The sequence below is a fragment of the Choristoneura fumiferana genome, chromosome 14 (assembly GCF_025370935.1).
Source record: "Choristoneura fumiferana chromosome 14, NRCan_CFum_1, whole genome shotgun sequence".
Lineage (NCBI taxonomy): Eukaryota > Metazoa > Arthropoda > Insecta > Lepidoptera > Tortricidae > Choristoneura > Choristoneura fumiferana.
Genome location: NC_133485.1, coordinates 8607719 through 8626378, shown reverse-complemented (window position 1 = coordinate 8626378; position 18660 = coordinate 8607719). Strand labels below are relative to the sequence as shown.

General features: G+C 35.8%; 1 protein-coding gene across 13 annotated transcripts in view; it reads right to left on the bottom strand.

Moving 5' to 3' along the window:
- Positions 1-18660, bottom strand: part of Ih (hyperpolarization activated cyclic nucleotide gated potassium channel Ih) — a 263913-nt gene that overhangs the window by 83913 nt on the left and 161340 nt on the right. For 9 of the 13 annotated variants that reach the window (XM_074097582.1, XM_074097588.1, XM_074097586.1 and 6 more), the window contains one exon: positions 13388-13599. In XM_074097582.1, coding sequence (XP_073953683.1) covers positions 13388-13599 — 212 coding nt within the window. The other 4 variants (XM_074097596.1, XM_074097597.1, XM_074097595.1 and 1 more) reach the window with 3 other exon arrangements.

The window sequence follows — 18660 nt, the reverse complement described above, 5'->3', positions numbered from 1 at the left end:
GGCTAAGCTGGATAAGTTTACTAACAAACTAATTAGCTTACATCGTGAAACAGCTATTACTTTAGAGAAATATGGTTTTAATTTCAACGTAAGCCAGCCAAATAAAAGAGCTGGCAATAAAAATATGTAAGCCGACACTGGCAATAGAACTGGGGTACGAGCGTGCAGTAAACATGAGAACAGTACGGGGCCACCGTCGTTGCCAGTGGCAACTGATCCCGCTTTTTCTTACGAAACGATAAGACAGGCAGCAGGGCTACTACAAAACTCGAAACTCGAAGTTCGTGTCATGCGGTCCCTCTGACACTTATACTATTTAATACGAGAGCGAGAGGGACCGCATGACACGAACTTCCAGTTTTGAGTTTTGTAGTAGCCCTGCAGATTAAGCGAAAACATGCGTGTTTTTGCAGCTTGGAAACAGATGTGCCCCGGGCAGCGTACCTACTGTCGTCCGTGTTTTTGTTCCAACGTTGAGGTAGGTAGTGATGACTAAGAAACGGGGTTCCGTTATGAAATGATGGAACCCTGTTGCTACCCTGTATCGTATGTCTGCTTAATTGTCTATATGGCCATATGTTTTATATTGGATTGGATCTAAATTTAATTTTAATTTAAAATTTCAGAATAAATTTATTTCCTTATTATAATTTTGTGGATAACAGAGGCCTCTCAATTGATAAATGAATACATGTTTGTTATCTGTTTCTCAGCTCAATAACAATTGCAAAAGAAACTGACTGGCTTCTGGGGTCTAACAACTGGTAGCATTTGTACGGTATTATTCCGAAGATGAGCTGTGGTCGAGTCAAAACGTGTCATTGTAGTGTGGTGGTGTGATAGATGGGTTGTGTGATTTGTGGTTTTTTACAGTGTGGAGGTGGAGGAACTGCATGAAAACGCATATTTTGCATAAGCTTAGCTATCGTAATTTCGCGGTTAGCAAGGAAATTCTTTTAACTCAAAGTTATTTCCTGTCGATAAAAAAAGATTCAAGCTTATGCAAAATATGCGTGTTCATGCAGTTCCTCCACCTTGTGTAAACACAAATCACACAAACCCATCTATCACCACCACCACATTACACTAAAACATTAAATAATAACAGCTCAAATTTGGGTAGACTTAAAGTTAGGAACCCAACAACAACAACAAACAACTGGTTTGTACGGTGGTACGAAGACGATCTGGTTCGCGATTCTGTTTCACACTTGACCAGTTTTAGTGATAACCATGACTCATGTGGAATTGTTGGAAACTGCATGAACACGCATATTTTGCATAAGCTTAGCTATCGTAAGGTCGCGGGTGAGCAAGGAAATTCTTTTAGTTCAAGGTTATTCCTGTCGATAAAAAAAGATTCAAGCGTTTCTAAAATTTTCATTCATTCCCCATTGTGTAAACATAAGTAACACTTCGTGTGACTAGAGCAAATTTTGTTATAAAACATTAAATAATAAACAGCATTTGGGTAGGATTTAATTTTATCAAAGTGAAAAGAAGAAAGAAAAATTTGTTTTGCACTGTGGTACGAAACGATCGGTTCGCGATTCTGTTTCACACTTGACCAGTTTTAGTACTAACCATGACTCATGGGAACACTTGTTGGAAACTTATTCACTCATCGACTGATTGCTTTCTCGAACTCCGATCATAATTTTAACTTTATTTCGTACATCTAGTTGTTAGCATTGTGAAGAATTAAATTACCTACAGCGTCTTCAATAAGCGGCGACAGGATAAGATGCAGGTTAAAAATATGCATTTTGTAGTCTATTTTATTTTTATCAAATATGATTTTGTTTGGTCAATCTAATTTGAACAGTTTACAAAATATTACACTTTAAGTGATACGAGTACCCAGACTATTTTACGTTATACTGAATAACTCTAAAACAAAAGAAGATCGAGGACTGATATTAAGCATAGTGTTCTTAGGGCCTGCCAGTACAGCACCTGAATGAATGACCAGACCAAATCCGTCGCTGGGGGCCACTCTTGTTAGCTTAGCTGGCTAGACCCTTTATGTCTGAATCAAATAATTATTAAAAAAAGTAAAATGCTTACTTGGACAATACATGGCGCGGGTCGATACACATTTTTTGCCTACACGGCATAATCCACGCAGCTTTTTATTTACCGTGTAACTGAAGCTCTTTATGTAAACCATGGTGTAAGTAATGTCTGTTGCGTCTCTAATGCATGTTAGCATCAACTTTGAGATACCGCGTCGCGCACTTTGGTTGCGAGCAAACAACTGATCGATAGACACGGCATGTTTGTCTCAGAAGGAAAATAACACTGAGTATAATAACTACCTGTCTTAATTTCATAGGCAATAAGCAAAATGCAATAACAGAAAATTCATTAACAGCTGGTAGGTGCAGCGAGTGTGGAGTGTGTAACATGTGTGTGTGCGTGCGTGCTTGTGTGTATTTCGAATAGGTTAATATACGATATTTTGTATTGAAATGTTATGTGTGACATTGTCAGTTATGTAAAGTAAGCGAGGAATTAAAATTATAAATTAAATAATGATTATTAATACGTAATTGAACCTTCAGCCGCATTTAAACAAAAAAATAGATAAAAAAGAAAAGAATGACACGGATAGATTGATAGTTTCTATGGTAAAAAAACTGTTTTCTATTAATTGAACCAAATGGACACACCGATAATAAAGAAAGAAAAAGAAAGATAGAAAGGTTCATTTTGGCTCCATAAGTACCACCTAAAACTAAGACCCCCCCCAAGCCCCCCTTGAGGCCTAATACTTAATGGTGTGCTTTCAATATTTTCTGTAGACAACCTCGAGCAAAATAGAAACCACCTTATCTGCGACATGTGAGATGCCAGATTTTTTTTCGAAAATTCGTTGGGAATCGAATTTCTACGGGGCTCCGCCACTGAGACAGGTAGATTGTCTTCCTGTATATACAAATACTCGTCAATAAAACGAAAACCGTTAAAAATTTGTTCATCATTATAATGATAGGTATTAGTTACCGGCACGAGCTCACAATAATGTGGAACTAGAGGATGTTTGTCATTTTACTATTAGCGGCACAATGCCTCTTGATTATCAGATTCAGTCAGATGTCCAAAGCAGGCGGTTGGCTCGCGTTCGAGTTGATAATAAGTATAACATTAAATCGGAAACTATTCGGAAATCAGATAATGAAAGCCCATTTCATACAAACTGTGGTAGGTAACGTTTTCCACCAACCAAAAGATAACCGATTTTAGTGAATATAAAATCTACGTACCTAAGTATATATTTTTTTAATACATAATTTACAAACCAGCTGTTGCCCGCCGCGTTAAATTAGAATGAAGCTAAAGGCTGCAAAATTAGTTTCTTTTTTTATTATTTTTCGCAACTAATCGTCAAGACTGAATCTATATATACGCTATAAGTACGAATATGTGCTCTTTAAGATCATAAAAGACCTGATAGGACCTGTACAAAATTATTTAACAGGTTTCAAGAGCAATTTTTATTTATAAATTATCGTAAACATATCTAACGTAATAGTTGTTATAATTAGTTGGTAAATACTGATGACAATTTTTAGATTAATTGACTACAAAAATTCTAAAGACATTTTTATTTCATAAAATACAATCTTAATAGGTATAGATTTGTAAAGAAAATACAGATCAGTGCCCATGATCGGTGAATATAATAATGTTTCAATCGCAGAAGTTCCATATAGAATATCACCATCTAGACGCCATTAATCGCGCGCGTCTAATTGCTTAAATTTAATATTTTGTTTTCATTTCGCGCGGAAATGACAGTGATCAATGAAATGACAGATGATTACTACTGCGCGCGTCTGGGGCACGAAATTGAATAAACAAATAGTTATTTGTGCAGCAAGAGAGCAAAGTTGTTTTTTTGCTGCGAGTGTTGAATTTGAATCCCGAGCAAGCGAAGGTACGCTCGTGATTCTAGGTTAGAATCCTAAGAGCAGCGAGGGATTCAAACACACGAGATGCAAAAAAACTTTGTCCTCGTGTGACACATACAACTTTACACCTCAGCAGCGAGAACATAGGTTAGAATAAAACCACATATACCCATTTACAAAACAAACATTTAAAAAAAAATATAATCTGATTATTAAGAAACAAATCACATTTAAAAGCTTTACTCAAAAATGATACGTACAGTCGCCATTACATCTTTTTAAAAAAGTCACCAAAACTTAAGAATGTCAGACAATGATCAAAAGTCTCCGGCAAGTAGAGAGGTTTTGAATTCGGAACGAATGTGTCCAGTAGGTACGATACAAATCTCATATTCATAACATGCATTGTAATTTGAACTTAGAACTACTTGTAAAATATGTCATATTTTTTAATACTGCAAAGAGCCTCATTTTTGGGTTATTATAAAGGTTGAACAATAAACGTATAGTTTATTGTAAATGTTATTAAATCTATAAATATGATTTTATTTTTAAATATAATATTATTTATAGGATTTCTATTAAATAAACATAAATACACAATTAACAAATATTTATTCCCACTCTAAGAGGTAGCCAGTATACAGAACGCTTTTATTAAAAAAAAAAAACAAGAGCAGCGGCTTTCGTTCGTGCAACGGGGTAGCAGACTTTATTAAAAGAGCGGGAAAATGTTGACATTTTGGAAATATTTATTTTTCATTTAATTTATTATAGATATATTTCTAATACTATAAATTTAACTAAAGATTGTAATCAACACATTTGATCCTATCTCTCGCTTTTTTCGTGTTGAAGTGAAAAAGACAGATCAAAGTGAAGTTCAAATATACTTATTTGGAATTCAGTGAGTAGACCCATCACTGTCTAGAATTAAAACTGATTTTTAATAGCGAAACCTGCCTTTTTGAGCTGCTGAGGTGAAAACATATATTTCTGGTTTATTCACGATTCTGAAAACCAAAATGTTTACTTTGAACTATGAACACTTCTGTTTGATACTGGGAAAATCTATGTCAAATCGATCGGGATAAAACTAGAAAAACATTCAGAGATAAGATCCAACTACTTAGATCGATTGTTCATCCCTGAAAACCCCGACATACCAAATTTCATCGAAATCGTTAGAGCTGTTTCCGAGATCCCCGAAATAAATAAATAAATATACACGAATTGCTCGTTTTAATGGTACCTATATCAAACTTATTTTTAACCCAATGCAGCACAAAAATGTAAAATATGCATGAAAAACGGGTCAAGTGGTTCTGGAGAGAGATCGGAATATTAGTCGTGAAGTTATTTTGGTTCTCTGTTGCATAACTTGCATAGCTAAGGTGACGCGTATCAAACAAAGCGCTTTGTTTTAAAAAAATCTAAAGGGTCAGAATTATACAATAAAAATGAATATAACATTAGATACCTACGGTAGATTTCAGGTGTTATATTAATTCTGAATGAATATTGCGAAACTTTAAAACATTAGGTATAATCAAGTCTGTTTTCTTTTACTTTGTTTTTTAGAAAACATTACAATACAATGTTATTTTTCAAAATGTTTGATTCATTACCCATTTAACTGAAATTAAACTATACACTTCAGCCTCAAAACATTTTACTAATTTAGGGTCCTTATTATGCTGTTAAACTTTCAAAATCATTAGAAGTTTATTTATAGCAATATAATTCATCGTAATACTTGAAATTATACATGTTATGTCATGTGACATTGAGAGTATTTATTAGTTTCAATGCGGCAATCCTATATACAAATAGTTATCGACAATATATCTCTAGGTGACATCACGTTTCTGCCCTTTAATAATTGCAATGACTTGTAATAGTAACTTCTTAAACTTCGCCCACTGTCTATTATTTCATTTAAATTAAAAATTATCGCCTACATTACTTTTATCGCAATAAATTTGCCACGCTTACATGCGGAAACTTTATAATCAATTTCACGTTCATATCGATGGTCACCCGCGTCAAATAGTTGGAAATTTAGATTTCCCATTGTCTTGGAAATGTTGCGATATTTCTTTGCGTCAATAAACATTTATTTCTTATTGAGTGTCGCATCACTTTACGTAATTAGCAGGGTGAATTATGCCGCAGCTGAGTTGTGTGTGTAGTGGTTAATTTGTTTGATAAATATGAATTAATCGTTGTTTGCGGACGTCTTGCCACGTGACGAATATCGTTGCAATGTCAATTGGATGTAACCAATACCGGCACTGTGACGCGGATTAAATTAGCCGAAGGGTATAGGACTAGATCTCAATTGATGATGAACTTTAGTCTCTCTAGAAGTTATTTGCGTATTAAGATTTTTTTCTTTTGAGAGAGTACCAATATTATTGGTGATTCATTTATTTTAATAACCTATTTCTCAGTATGAATGTAAAGTAGGTAACTGTTACGGGCTGACGATTGTGAAATAAAATATTTTCATATAAGCGATCGGCTTCGTGAGTTGACTTTGTGTGTGTAAAAATGTTATTATTATTTCTAAATTCGTAGACATGAGCGAAACAGTTTGAACATAATATAATTATTATTTCAATAGCTAGCTGATTTGTACCAGAAAGACACGGATTATTCTTTCGCGACAGTAACAATAAACTCATGTAGAGTTTCAAAATCTCGACAATTGACTTCAGCCAGCGTTGAAATTTGAATAGCTATGTGTTTATTTATATTTTTCGTGAACATAATACCTACTGTGATGTCATTTTTGCATAAGTAATTCAAAGGCCGCGTAGATACTTCCAGAAGCATTTCCGCCATTAACTTGTTACCTTGCAAGTATTTGGTTTGTTTTGGCAATTGCACCAGTTCCATGGGCCCCACTTGGCAGCCGCGGCACGCCACTACCAACTTAACCCAGTTTACGCGTACCAAGTTTTTATTATCACATGTTAGTGGCTAATTATCACTAATCCTAAAACAACACGATGCCATGTTAATATAAATTACATACGATAACATAATACCAATTTATGAGCATTCTTAACTTTCACAGAATATTAATTTCGATTCCCATTTTGAGTTTGAGTTAGTAATCATCTGGGTACCTTAATGTAGTTTAGTAGTCATTCAAAAATCATTCCCACCAACGAAACTTTTCGTTATTAATGATACCAAATGACAATTATTAGAGCCATCGGTTCGACATACAAACATAAAACAAGAACAACACTATGACACTGAAATTCTACGAACGTGACGATGTTCTGTTTCCATTTTCGGAGTGGACTAAAGACACTTGATAGCACAGCACTGTTTCGGTATGTTTCGCGATGCGAGCTTGTTAAGCTTGGCTTGGGGCGGCGCGCGGCATGTCATCGCGCGAGGCTGGGCGGCGGAGGACTGCACGGCTGCGACCGGCCCGCTGGCCGCTAGGCGCGAGACCCGAGACACACTGCGAGCTCAAAGCTATCCTACACCTTAATATTCTTTGGAATGGATGAACTTTTTAACCGCCAAAAGTAAAACGTGAGATAGAGGTGGCAGTTCAGGTGCGATCACTTACAGAGCAAACTTAACAGATAGCGTAAGAGCTGCAGCCCAAATTTTAAAGCGATAGTTTCAGAAAAAATATACCCAGCAAAAAAACAAGTTTTATTTTTATTAGACCTTCAATTTTACGTGTTTTAGTGATCTTTACGTACATTTACTTCATCTCAGCCGTAGGACGTCCACTGTTGGACATAGGCCTCCCCCATTACATACATTACATTACATTTTTGCCAACTGAGGTAAGTACGGTACGGAGCCCTAAAAACAAATGCCACCGTAACGCAATCCGATTTACATTCGGTAAAGATTTTAAAAACCCTCTCTAAGCCATGATAATTTCTCAATACTTATTATCTATAACTATAAAATCTTTAGGGAATAAAACAAATATCTTTCCTTATAAAAACTAACACGAGATCATCGCTCCTTAAACCCGGATTTTTAATCCCACGGAAAAAATGTAAGCAGTTTCGTCATTGTCAAAGTGACATTTCAGGGGATTTCAAGGTATGGGCCCGCTAGAAATATTATATAAAGTTCTGCTGTTGCCATGTTTTTCCTATTTTCGATAAAAGAGCCGTTTTTACGGGAGACAACTTACAAGTCGTCTTTTGACCGAGGAGTACTCGGACCGGAGTCCATCCTTTCATAAAAAAATGAACGGAAAACGTAACAATGAACAACTTAACTACAATAAAAATATAACAACAATGTCGACAGTAAAAAAATAACAGAAAAAGAGTCACTGGAAAACGGTTACGAATTCAGTCTCGAATGTTAGGTTAGTGCATTGAGTGATGTCTCGCGTCAAGCGGCCCACAGCTTAAAAACCCGGGTGTAATACCAGGACAATAAATAAATTATGCATACGAAAATATATCAAATTTGTAAATTAATATATCAAAGCGTAGTAAATGCCAAAGTAAAGATTTTCATCAGTAAATAAAAATATTTTATCTTGATTAAGAAATACAGTTTTTTAACGGGAAGTCGATTTCTGGCAAATGTGGAAAGAATAAAATACTTATCTTGAATTCTGCAAATGTTTTTTTGATAACGGCAACACCTTTGTTTTCATTTTTTCCGTGGGATTAAAAATCCGAGTAGAACTATGATTGGCAGGTTTAAAGTGTCGCCACGTTCCCTTCCGTGCCGCTAACATCTTGATGGCGTGTTCCTGTTGCCAGAATTTACCTTCTTTACGTGCACTTTACTTCGTAAATTACTTTCCGGAATGCGACGGAACTCTTTTTCCGCCCGCGACCAACCAAATATAAAGAGTGCTCGTAGTAGGTTAAAATAAAATATTTTTTATTTCAGCCTCATTGGTCATTATTACGTAAGCGAGGTGGGCAAGGTAAAATTTTATCAGATTTTTTTTCTAACAATAAGCAAACATAATTTAACTATACCTACTTTAATAAACTTATTCTTGTTTTCGGAACCAAAGTGAACAAACACTATCGACAACAGGTTACCTAAGAGAAATAAGCTTACGTAACTTATAGTTCACTCAACGAAGATATGTAGGGATATATAGACTAATATATTAGACAGTTTTCGAATCCGACCAAATCTTCAAATATAATGACTAACTTGGGATAAGGTTCTGTTTTTTATTACATGTGTTATATAATTTTCCCTTGAGTCTCACAATGCAAAGTTTAATTTTGCAATAACAAGACATAGAAAATTGAGGCAGTGATTTGTTGTATAAGGAGTGGAGGTCGAAGTAATTACCGGCATACCCTAGGGAGTCTTCCGTCTGGATCGGAAATGTTCAATGTCTGCTTTTCTCCAACCCATTTAGAGCGGGCGCCATCAGTTACTTTGTTACTAAGTGCATCTTATTCTCAGGAAAGAAATAGGATAGGATAGGAATGCACTGAATACGAGTTAGAAAGTATCCAAAGACTTATGATTAAATCTAAAGAACGCAAAGATCCTTCAAAACACCGATTGTAAGTTTTGGAGAACACAGCTCTTGCTTCAATTTGAAGTACCTACTTACAACTTGACATTTTACTTGTGATCTGTACTTATTACTTGTACGTGAATTCTAGCTCAAGGTAAAAAATAGCTACATAAATCAGCAATACTTCTTACCGTAGAGTCCATAAATAGTTCACAAACCAGGAACTATATTGTCTTGGCTTTTGTGGTCACCAGTTCATGCAGTTATTAAAAGCTATAAAACGGCTATTGTCACAACTTTTATGTCTTTTAATATCAGCTATTATTTTGCCTTTAAGATAAATTCCTTCCTATATGGTTTGAGAATAGCTATGTAAAAGTACCTATCTACCTACCTAGTACCTACGTTGGAGTTGCTTTGAAATCTCAATTATTACCTAATTAATTATTGTTTTTAATAGTTAAATGAAATGACGAAGAAATTCTCAAAGTAGCATGAATTACACGCGACGACGGGTACACTTTTCTTAAATATTCACCATGATGACCAGATTGAATATACATAATTTCACAAGGTCCGTACAAAAATCTATGGAGTATATATTCAGGAACATTCAGGTCAAGTTGGCAAATTGATAGAGAGAGAAATAGATGAACAAGAGGGCCGTTTGTCTTCGTTCTGTTTGAAAAGGCCATCAAATGTACCACACAAGTGGTCCCATTTCTTTTCTTTTTGTGATCAACTTTATTTCGTTCCGTATTATTTGCTTTCAAATAGATAAAGGCAAATTTGAGAAGGTCAGTGAAATAATTAACCTTTATTGTTATGTTCCTTTCTTTACATAGTATAAAATAAAGTCTCTTCCCGCCGTGTATCTCTATGTATGTACGCTTACATCGTATAAAATACAGTGTTCACCATCAGTTAGATATTATTCAGTGAAGGTTTAACTGTACTGTAACTAGCAGTTCCGTACGGGTGAAGTTTCAGGAAAAGGGAAGTGAAACAAGAAGTTCCTTTTAAACACCTTCTTTATTTTCACCTCTTGCTTCTTTATTTTTTCACACCCGTGCGAAGCCAGGGTGGGCCGCTAGTCATTTATAAAGTGCACTTGCTAACATTGCATATCAGACTAAAATTTGACAATTTAAAGTTATGTTATATTATAAAGTTAAATCGTACAACGCTCGCTTTGCAAAATTCGTTGATGCGCAACAACACGAGTAAAGTACAGAAATGAATACGAATGATCCAGTTAAAAGATCGAGTAGACTAATTTCGTTCTGTACTTACTATTCTAGTGATGATGCTCCTTGGTAGGTATTATTAATTTAGATATGAGTGACTAATTTTCTGTGTCTGAAAATTATATTTAAGGCCAAAGCTTGCATTTATCGTTGAAGTTATTACAATACAATACAATACAATACAAATTTTCTTTATTGATCACCAAAAGCAGTACATAGACATTAGAAAAATAGAAAAATTCAGGTAGACATTAGGCGGTCTCATCGCTAAAAAGCGATCTCTTCCAGACAACCAATTATTATTATTAGTTATTTTGTGATTCGTAAGTTTACTGATCAGTCTTGAGATGAATACTACAGCTCAAGTCCTTGCTTGAGCTGTCTGTGCCTAGAGGACAAATTTTTTAACCACTTTATTCGAAAATACCATCTACTACTACATTATTATTTTTTTAAATTCAGCACAATTTTCAACAAGTCTAAATGACATTTTGATTTGAAGTGCAAAAACGATGAAATTATATATTTTGATATTTTGAAGTTTTAAAGTCAATTCTCAGAAGTATTATCATTACGGAGTTCACGTTGTGTTTGTCACTGTTTAATTTCAGATACAGCAAAATCGATCGACACAGCGAGAAAAACTGTAGGGCTACGAGTACCACGAAAGTCGAAAATCGAAGTTCGTATCGTACCGTCCCTCTCGCTCTCGTATGAAATAATATTAGCGTCAGGGGGACGGTACGATACGAACTTCGATTTTCGAATTTCGTAGTAGCCCTACTGTCCAGAGACGAAATTTTGACTACTTTCTGTGGATATTTTTAAGTGAAATACAGGTTTAGCACTATAATAATACTTATTTTAAAACCTAAACTTAAGCTCAGCGAACCCAACAGCTAGCAAACAGCTAAAACCAATTAAATCAACTTTCACTCGTTTAACTCTTCTTTAAGGTTACAATTTGAATACCGAAAATTAAAATACCTACGGTTAAAATGACGATATTCAAAATTAGAGCGTTATTGACAAAATAATGTTATTAACTACCTATTAATGGAATCGGAAGTTACCTCAGGCAGCTAAGATGAAACGAAGTATTTGAAATAAAGAAAATTTTCTCAATAGATTCGAGCTTCACAGTAGCGTCCAAAAATATTTAGCAAATTATGCCAAAACTATAGAATTCATACTACTAAATTTAGAATGATAGTAATGTTTTTGTCTATCAAATTTTGTCTATCAAATGTGGACCAAATAAAAAAAATGGGATAAAATATTTTATTCAGTAGCTTAGTTTAGTTTTATGATCAATTTTGTACGTTGGGCGAATTTTGTTGAGCAATTCGTAAGGGCCGAGCTAGCGTTGGATTATTTTCAGGTACCTCGCCTTTACCCTGTACTTATGTATCTCATTTACGTTGTTGACCGCACAATTTGATAGAATACGCTTACCATACGTGGGAGATTCTCTTGTAAACGCTCTTTATACATTATAGAAAAAGCGCGGCCTAAGCCAAGTTCGAAACCAAGGCCCAACACCTATTGCAGGAAGTGGAATCCAGCGCGCAATCCGAGCGCCCACTGCAAATTTAATGACGGTGGCTAATTGTTCCAGGAAATAGGTTTCATATCCGCAATAGCGGCTACTCATCTCGCCACTTTTTAGAGCATGTGATATAGATGTATAAATGGACATTTGAAAATAAAATGGTTGACGTACCTACTCGTAGATGGCTGTTGCATTGTGTGGGAATTTCGAAATCGGGTTATCTTGTGTCTCTAGGTTATTGACGTCAAAAAATGCAATGTTTATCAGGATATACTTAAGACATGGTTCCAAGCGCATCAAAAAATATACTCATAAGTACCTAACAGTTCCTCGACACGATTTAATTTAAATTTGTTGTTGTCTCCTAATTATTATTTTCTATTTTGCAGCTGATCATTTGCTATAATGATCATGTTTTTATATAAACCTTTTTGCTCGAATTCAGATCGCTAAGTTGTCATAATCTCATAATATTGCAACAAAAAATATCGCAGCAGTATTAAGAATGAAAGATTAACGTTTAGATGAAAAAAAAAATATGCCTCATACATTGTTTGCCTGTGCCATGCCGCAGTCATTGTATGTGCGAAAACGAAATTGAGAGGCGAGGTCGCCCAGGAGGAGGGCTAATTTGACGATTGCCGGGTGAAGGACATGCGTTTCATTTTGAAGCTTTATCTTTGTCACTTGTGCGGTGAACTTAAAAAATACAATGTCATCTAATGGTACAGGCGGGAAAATCCACTGAATGGTATACTATCAATTCGTCTAAAAAGCAGCTGGTCTAAGTACCCAAGTGGTCTAAGAAGCAACTGGTCTGAGTAGCAATTAGTCAAAAAAGCAACTGGTCCTAACTTGTTTTTTTGTCGAAAACTTGAAAAACATAGGTTAAGTTAGGTTATATAGAGTTACGTCAAGGCGCGAAGCACCTCAGCCACGTGGAATACGAGCTCCGCGAAGCGTTATCGACCAAAGAAACTGAGCCTGGGGGGCTACTACGAAATTCGAAAATCGAACTACGTATCGTACCGTCCCTCTCATACTCGTATTAAATAATATAAGCGTTAGCGGGACGGCAAGATACGAAGTTCAAATTTTGCACTTCGTAGTATACTTAAGGCCTGTTCGTTCAGTGGTGAGGACTGTAAACGCGTGCAGAAACAAAAATAGTATAACTTACCTAGCAGTAGCGTCTCGTCGTCGAGGGCAGTGACGAGCGAGTCGGTGCAGCAGGTGTTGGTGTTGTCGATGGAGATGCGCACGGAGGCGCAGTCGGCCGGCGAGTGCGGCAGCTGCTCCGCCGACTGCGCCGCCACACGGCCGTTGGCCAGCCGCAGCGACGCAGCGCGCCCGCCCGTGCCTGTCGCTGCACCGCCTCCACCATCCTCGCATCTGGAACAACGGAACAACAAATTCAAATTTAAAAATCAAAATATCTTTTTAGATTTCATACTCGTAAAACTCGTATTTATGCTGGATTTCGGTGTTACGAAATTACTTTTTAAGCTCTCTTGCATAAAGTAAATCTTCGCCTGAGATGAAGCCAATCAGGAGCCGGCAACCACTAACAACCAAAATTTATAAAATAATGTTTTTTTATATGTGAGGTCATATTTAAAATTTATTTATAAACATTTAAATCAAAACTCTGTTGAAAATAATTTGGCAAGAATCTTAACAAGGCATTTTTTTGTTAATAATAACTACCTACCATATCATTTAATGATCATTTAGTAAATTACATGTATTTACATATCTTAGTACTATTTTGTGTCAGAAATAAAACTTCAAATATTAAAGGGTAACGTAACTACCCATTAATTATTAATGCTAATAGTCAACCCATCTCATTTCAGCCTATGTAACATCCCACTGCTGGGCACTGGCTTCCTCTCAGAATGTTCTGTAAATGTGTGTTCTAATAAGTATATTTGAAAAAAAAAAAGTGGGTAGGTTAGGATTTCCTTAAATGCTAACTGGTTTATGCCATTCGTTTTGTTTGGGAACGGCTCTGTGTTCGTTTTGCTTTTTGTAGAAATTTCGAAACTCGTTAGCATTTGGTGTGGTGCTTGTGGTAGGTACTGTGCGGCTGTTTGCCTTCACTATGCGGGTGGTACCTATCTTGTCCGGTCTGAATAACTAGCATCATCATATTCACCAATACTGATGTTAAGCAGTGTATTTGCACTAGGTACTGCGTACTGTGTGGATAGTAAAGCAGCCAGAATAATAACGGCTTATGAGGTTCTTCTTTAGCCTTCTAGACCGGCAAGGCAAGGTGCTTCGGCGTGTCTATAAGATTCCTATCTATCATCAGGAAACCCACTCTTTACCCGCCTAATTCATAAAAACTCCTCAAAACATTCACTAAACCTAGAAAAATCGTGGCAGCCTCTGAATTTTCCTGAATTTATGCCCGAAATTAGATTTGAAGTTTACTACGAGCTTTACGGTGAAAGAACACATAGTGAGGTATAACACAAATTGGAATTCGAAATTCGATAGTTTGTTAGCACAGGTAAAGTTGGACTTAATATGACGGTTTGGCGGCAAAATATCGGTAGTCCTGGCAGGGGGTATGGGCAGGGGCCAACGTTAAAAAATGCAAATTTTACAAACTAGGCGAGTGAGGTGTCATTTTCTCATTGTCATTCCAGTGTCATTATACTTACAGGACCAATATTTTGCCAGATATGAACGGTTTCGGTTGAAAACCTAGAACAGTCTAAAAACCACTTGCCAACAATAGTTTCTCAAGATGTGGATGTGATGGTAATACCGATTGCTCTCTGTGATCCTGAGAAGCATATATTGTTGCTTAAACCTAAAATTGGTCGAGTTAAAAAAAATATATTTTGTTGTCTATGATTCCAACAAAAATCCTTCATATCTCGTAAAATATTGATTCTATATGTATGGGTATGGTCAATGAGACCTACACTCGCCTCCTAGTTTGTAAGCGTTGCATTTTTAAAAATTGATGTAGATATTTTGCCGCCAAAATATCCTATTTTTCCTGTGCTATGTGTGAAGTTTCCAAACCACACTGGGCCTAAGCTGCGTGGAAACTTTGGCCCAAGCCATCTCATCGGATTCCATCCTATGCCTCACAGTGGGAAGCATATAAAGCGGGATGACATGAATATTTCTCAACGTATTTTTTTAAAGTTTCAGCGTTCTGCGGTCTATTTTACATCAGTCAGTACACAAGTAGGTACCAACCTACCTACAAGTGGTTTGGGCTTTGTGAACGACTGCCTCAATGTTAAGTAGAAGCGGAAAGGTTTGCACAAAGCTCATTATTTTCTTTATAAAGGGTAAAGCTATTTTTGTCGCTAGCTTAAATGTCATCGTTTTGGGGACAAAAGACTGCGCTGCCTTTTAACATGAGAGTGCTAAACTAATTTTTGACATTAATTTTTAAACGAATTTTGCTTTCTAATACCCTTAGGGGCTGTTTCACCATTCATTGATTAGTGTTAACTGACGGTTAAATGTGATGCCGTCTCCGTTTATTCGAACAAAACAAATAGCGCTGGCAGCACATTTAACCGTCAGTTAACACTAATCATTGGATGGTGAAACAGCACCTTAATGTAAAGAAGCATTTTAAATATTTTTTATCTCCTTTTTGACATTGACATGAAATTTGACGTTAAATAATGAGGTACTGTGTTCAGCAAAAAGGGTTTATGAAAAAATGAAAATTTAGTTCGCCCTTTACGACCTAAACTAACCTTGAAAATATAAAATAATTACCACATTTTGTCACGCCATTGTAGAATATTATACCTTCCTCGTTCTATTTTTGTGTAACATGACTACAACATTAACTCCCTGTTTCACCACTTACTGTCAAATTTTCTACGTCTACGAGTATATGCTGTCTCGTTTGTTTTGTCCGAATAAACAAAGGAGGCATCACATTTATCCGTCACATAAAATTTATGAATGAGTGGTGAAACTGGTTCTAAGACTGCTGACCGCTACAAAACATTGTCCAGCATTGTTATTTTTTGTCTGATTGACAAAAAGTACGTGTCTAATTTCTTCTAATAGCTTAACTGACGTATTATATAGTTATTTTTCCCCAAGAAACTACTAAAATAGCTCCGGGGAAAGCAACCTTATATAAAGCTTGTAACCCTAAAGAAGAGTTGTAGCATCGTTTACCGCGGCACTCTCACTCACTCACTCACTTCGGTATCATTCCATAAATCTGAAGGGATCGGAGGACATCGATTGACTATTCGATATGTAGGTCAAAGTTTAACGGTAATCTTGTCAATTCTATTCCGTGATAGACCTTAATTTTCGTAGAAAGCACGATAGCATAACAAAATAAACTGTTATAAGTAATTATAGTATAAGTAATTATACATGAATTTCTACTAAAATGAGTTTTTGCAAATTAACATCATACCATTTTATTTTATTTTAAGCGTTCTATTCTAAGCGTTTATGTTCTGGTTTACCCTTGAAATGTCAACAAACTTTTAATCGAATATCAGTTAAAAGTCAACGTTTCCTATTTTTTCATTTCATCGAATATTCATTACCTCGAATGATTAAAATAATTATTTTTAAATCACCGATTTATAATTTCTGGAAATATTATTTAATAGATAGTTTATTTGGAAGAACTTCATTTCATATTTTATTATTTCATACTTTTTTGAATGAAATTTATTTATTTTTTAGCGATTTATTTTTGTTGTCGTCGCAGTTCTAACCTAACCTAACCTACTTTCCTGGTAGCGATATATAATTTGTTGGGATCGTAGTTCTAACCTAACCTATTACTTCTGCGGCCCGAATTAATTCTAAAAAAACCGGTCAAGAGCGTGTCAGGCACGCCCAAAATAGGGTTCCGTAGCCATTACTATTTTATACGGAATCTTCTATGTTTAGGTATATTTTATACCTTAGGCTGCTATTTATTTATTAGGCTGCTACTAACAATTCTCAAGCAAACTTAGCCGTTATAGTTTTCCTTAAAAGTTTGATATACTTAGAATACTTACTACCATTCAGAATTTTTTCAAAATATTGCACACACCGGTTTAGATTTTAGAGGGTGGAGCGGGGGCGCTCGACTTTAATGAAAATTTGCACTTTAAAGGTGAATATTTCACAAAAAATCAATGAATCGAAAAATCGTCTTAGCAAACCCCTAATGGGTTTAAAAGACCTATCCAACGATACCCCACACTATAGGGTTGGATAAGAAAAAAAAAACTTTTTTTTGTTTTTTATTGTACCTCTACCATTTCGTCGGCATAGTTTACATATATATCCGTGCAAAATTACAGCTTTCTAGCATTGATAGTCCCTGAGCAAAGCCGCGGACGGACGGACAGACAGACAGACAGACATGGCGAAACTATAAGGGTTCCTTTTTTGCCATTTTGGCTCCGGAACCCTAAAAAGCGGCTGAATTTGCATAGGAGGGTTGGCCAGCTATCTGCAGCATTAGCTTTCCATGATCGATTTTTGACTTTTCTAAGTAACTACTTTCTAAGGAGCAATTCGAATAAATCTTTTATATATCCTTGCATTCCGCCTCTGGTCGTTAACATAGCTTTAACATGGCTGGGACCATTTCAGGCATAAATCCAATCGGGATCTTCACGAATATAAAAAGGCTATTCGTAACAAAATATCCAGCGATTTAATGTTTCGGTTAAATTTTAATTTTCAGAGAGGGTTCTGAGGATAAAAAGTTATTGCTTTTTAAAACCACGCTATAAACAGATTTTTTTAAAGAATCTGTGCGTAATATTCAGAGAGAGTAATATTTCGTCTCTACTTTGAAAAAAGGTCGTACCTCAAAATCGATGATTTTTTGAGTGAACTTAATGCACATTATTTTAAAGGTCAATTTCGATGACGTTGGATTTGAGATACGAGATTTTTTCAAAGTAGTGATGATTTACTACATAGGTGACATATTAATTAGCCTGTGCCAGCGGCTTCACGCGCGTTATACGAGATTCGACATTTGAATTGAAATTTTGGGATTTTATTAGATTTCCATGGGAATTCCCAATAATTTCATCGTATTCCTCATTAAAGTTGCATAAAAACACCCGAGTCAAATTTGAGGTTGAGATTTCAGGGTTTCATACTGATTCTGGAGGAACATCGGGATAAAAAGTAGCCTACCTACGTGATTTCAGAGGTCCAGCTATCTGCTTACCAAATTTTAGCAGCTGTTTTTGCATGAAGGAAGGAAGGAAGGAGTAACAAACTCGCAATTTTCGAGTGAAATGGTTTCAGAAATCTGTCCTCAAGCACTTTTCCCTATTAGCCCATAGCTACATCGTTTAGTACCAATCAGTTGTTCCCAATTTTTGTAAGAATACTTACTTACTAGGTACTGTTTGAACGGATCGGGATTTCCCTGCCGATTGCCCATCTATGTAAGACGTATTTGTGCTAAAATAGTCACTG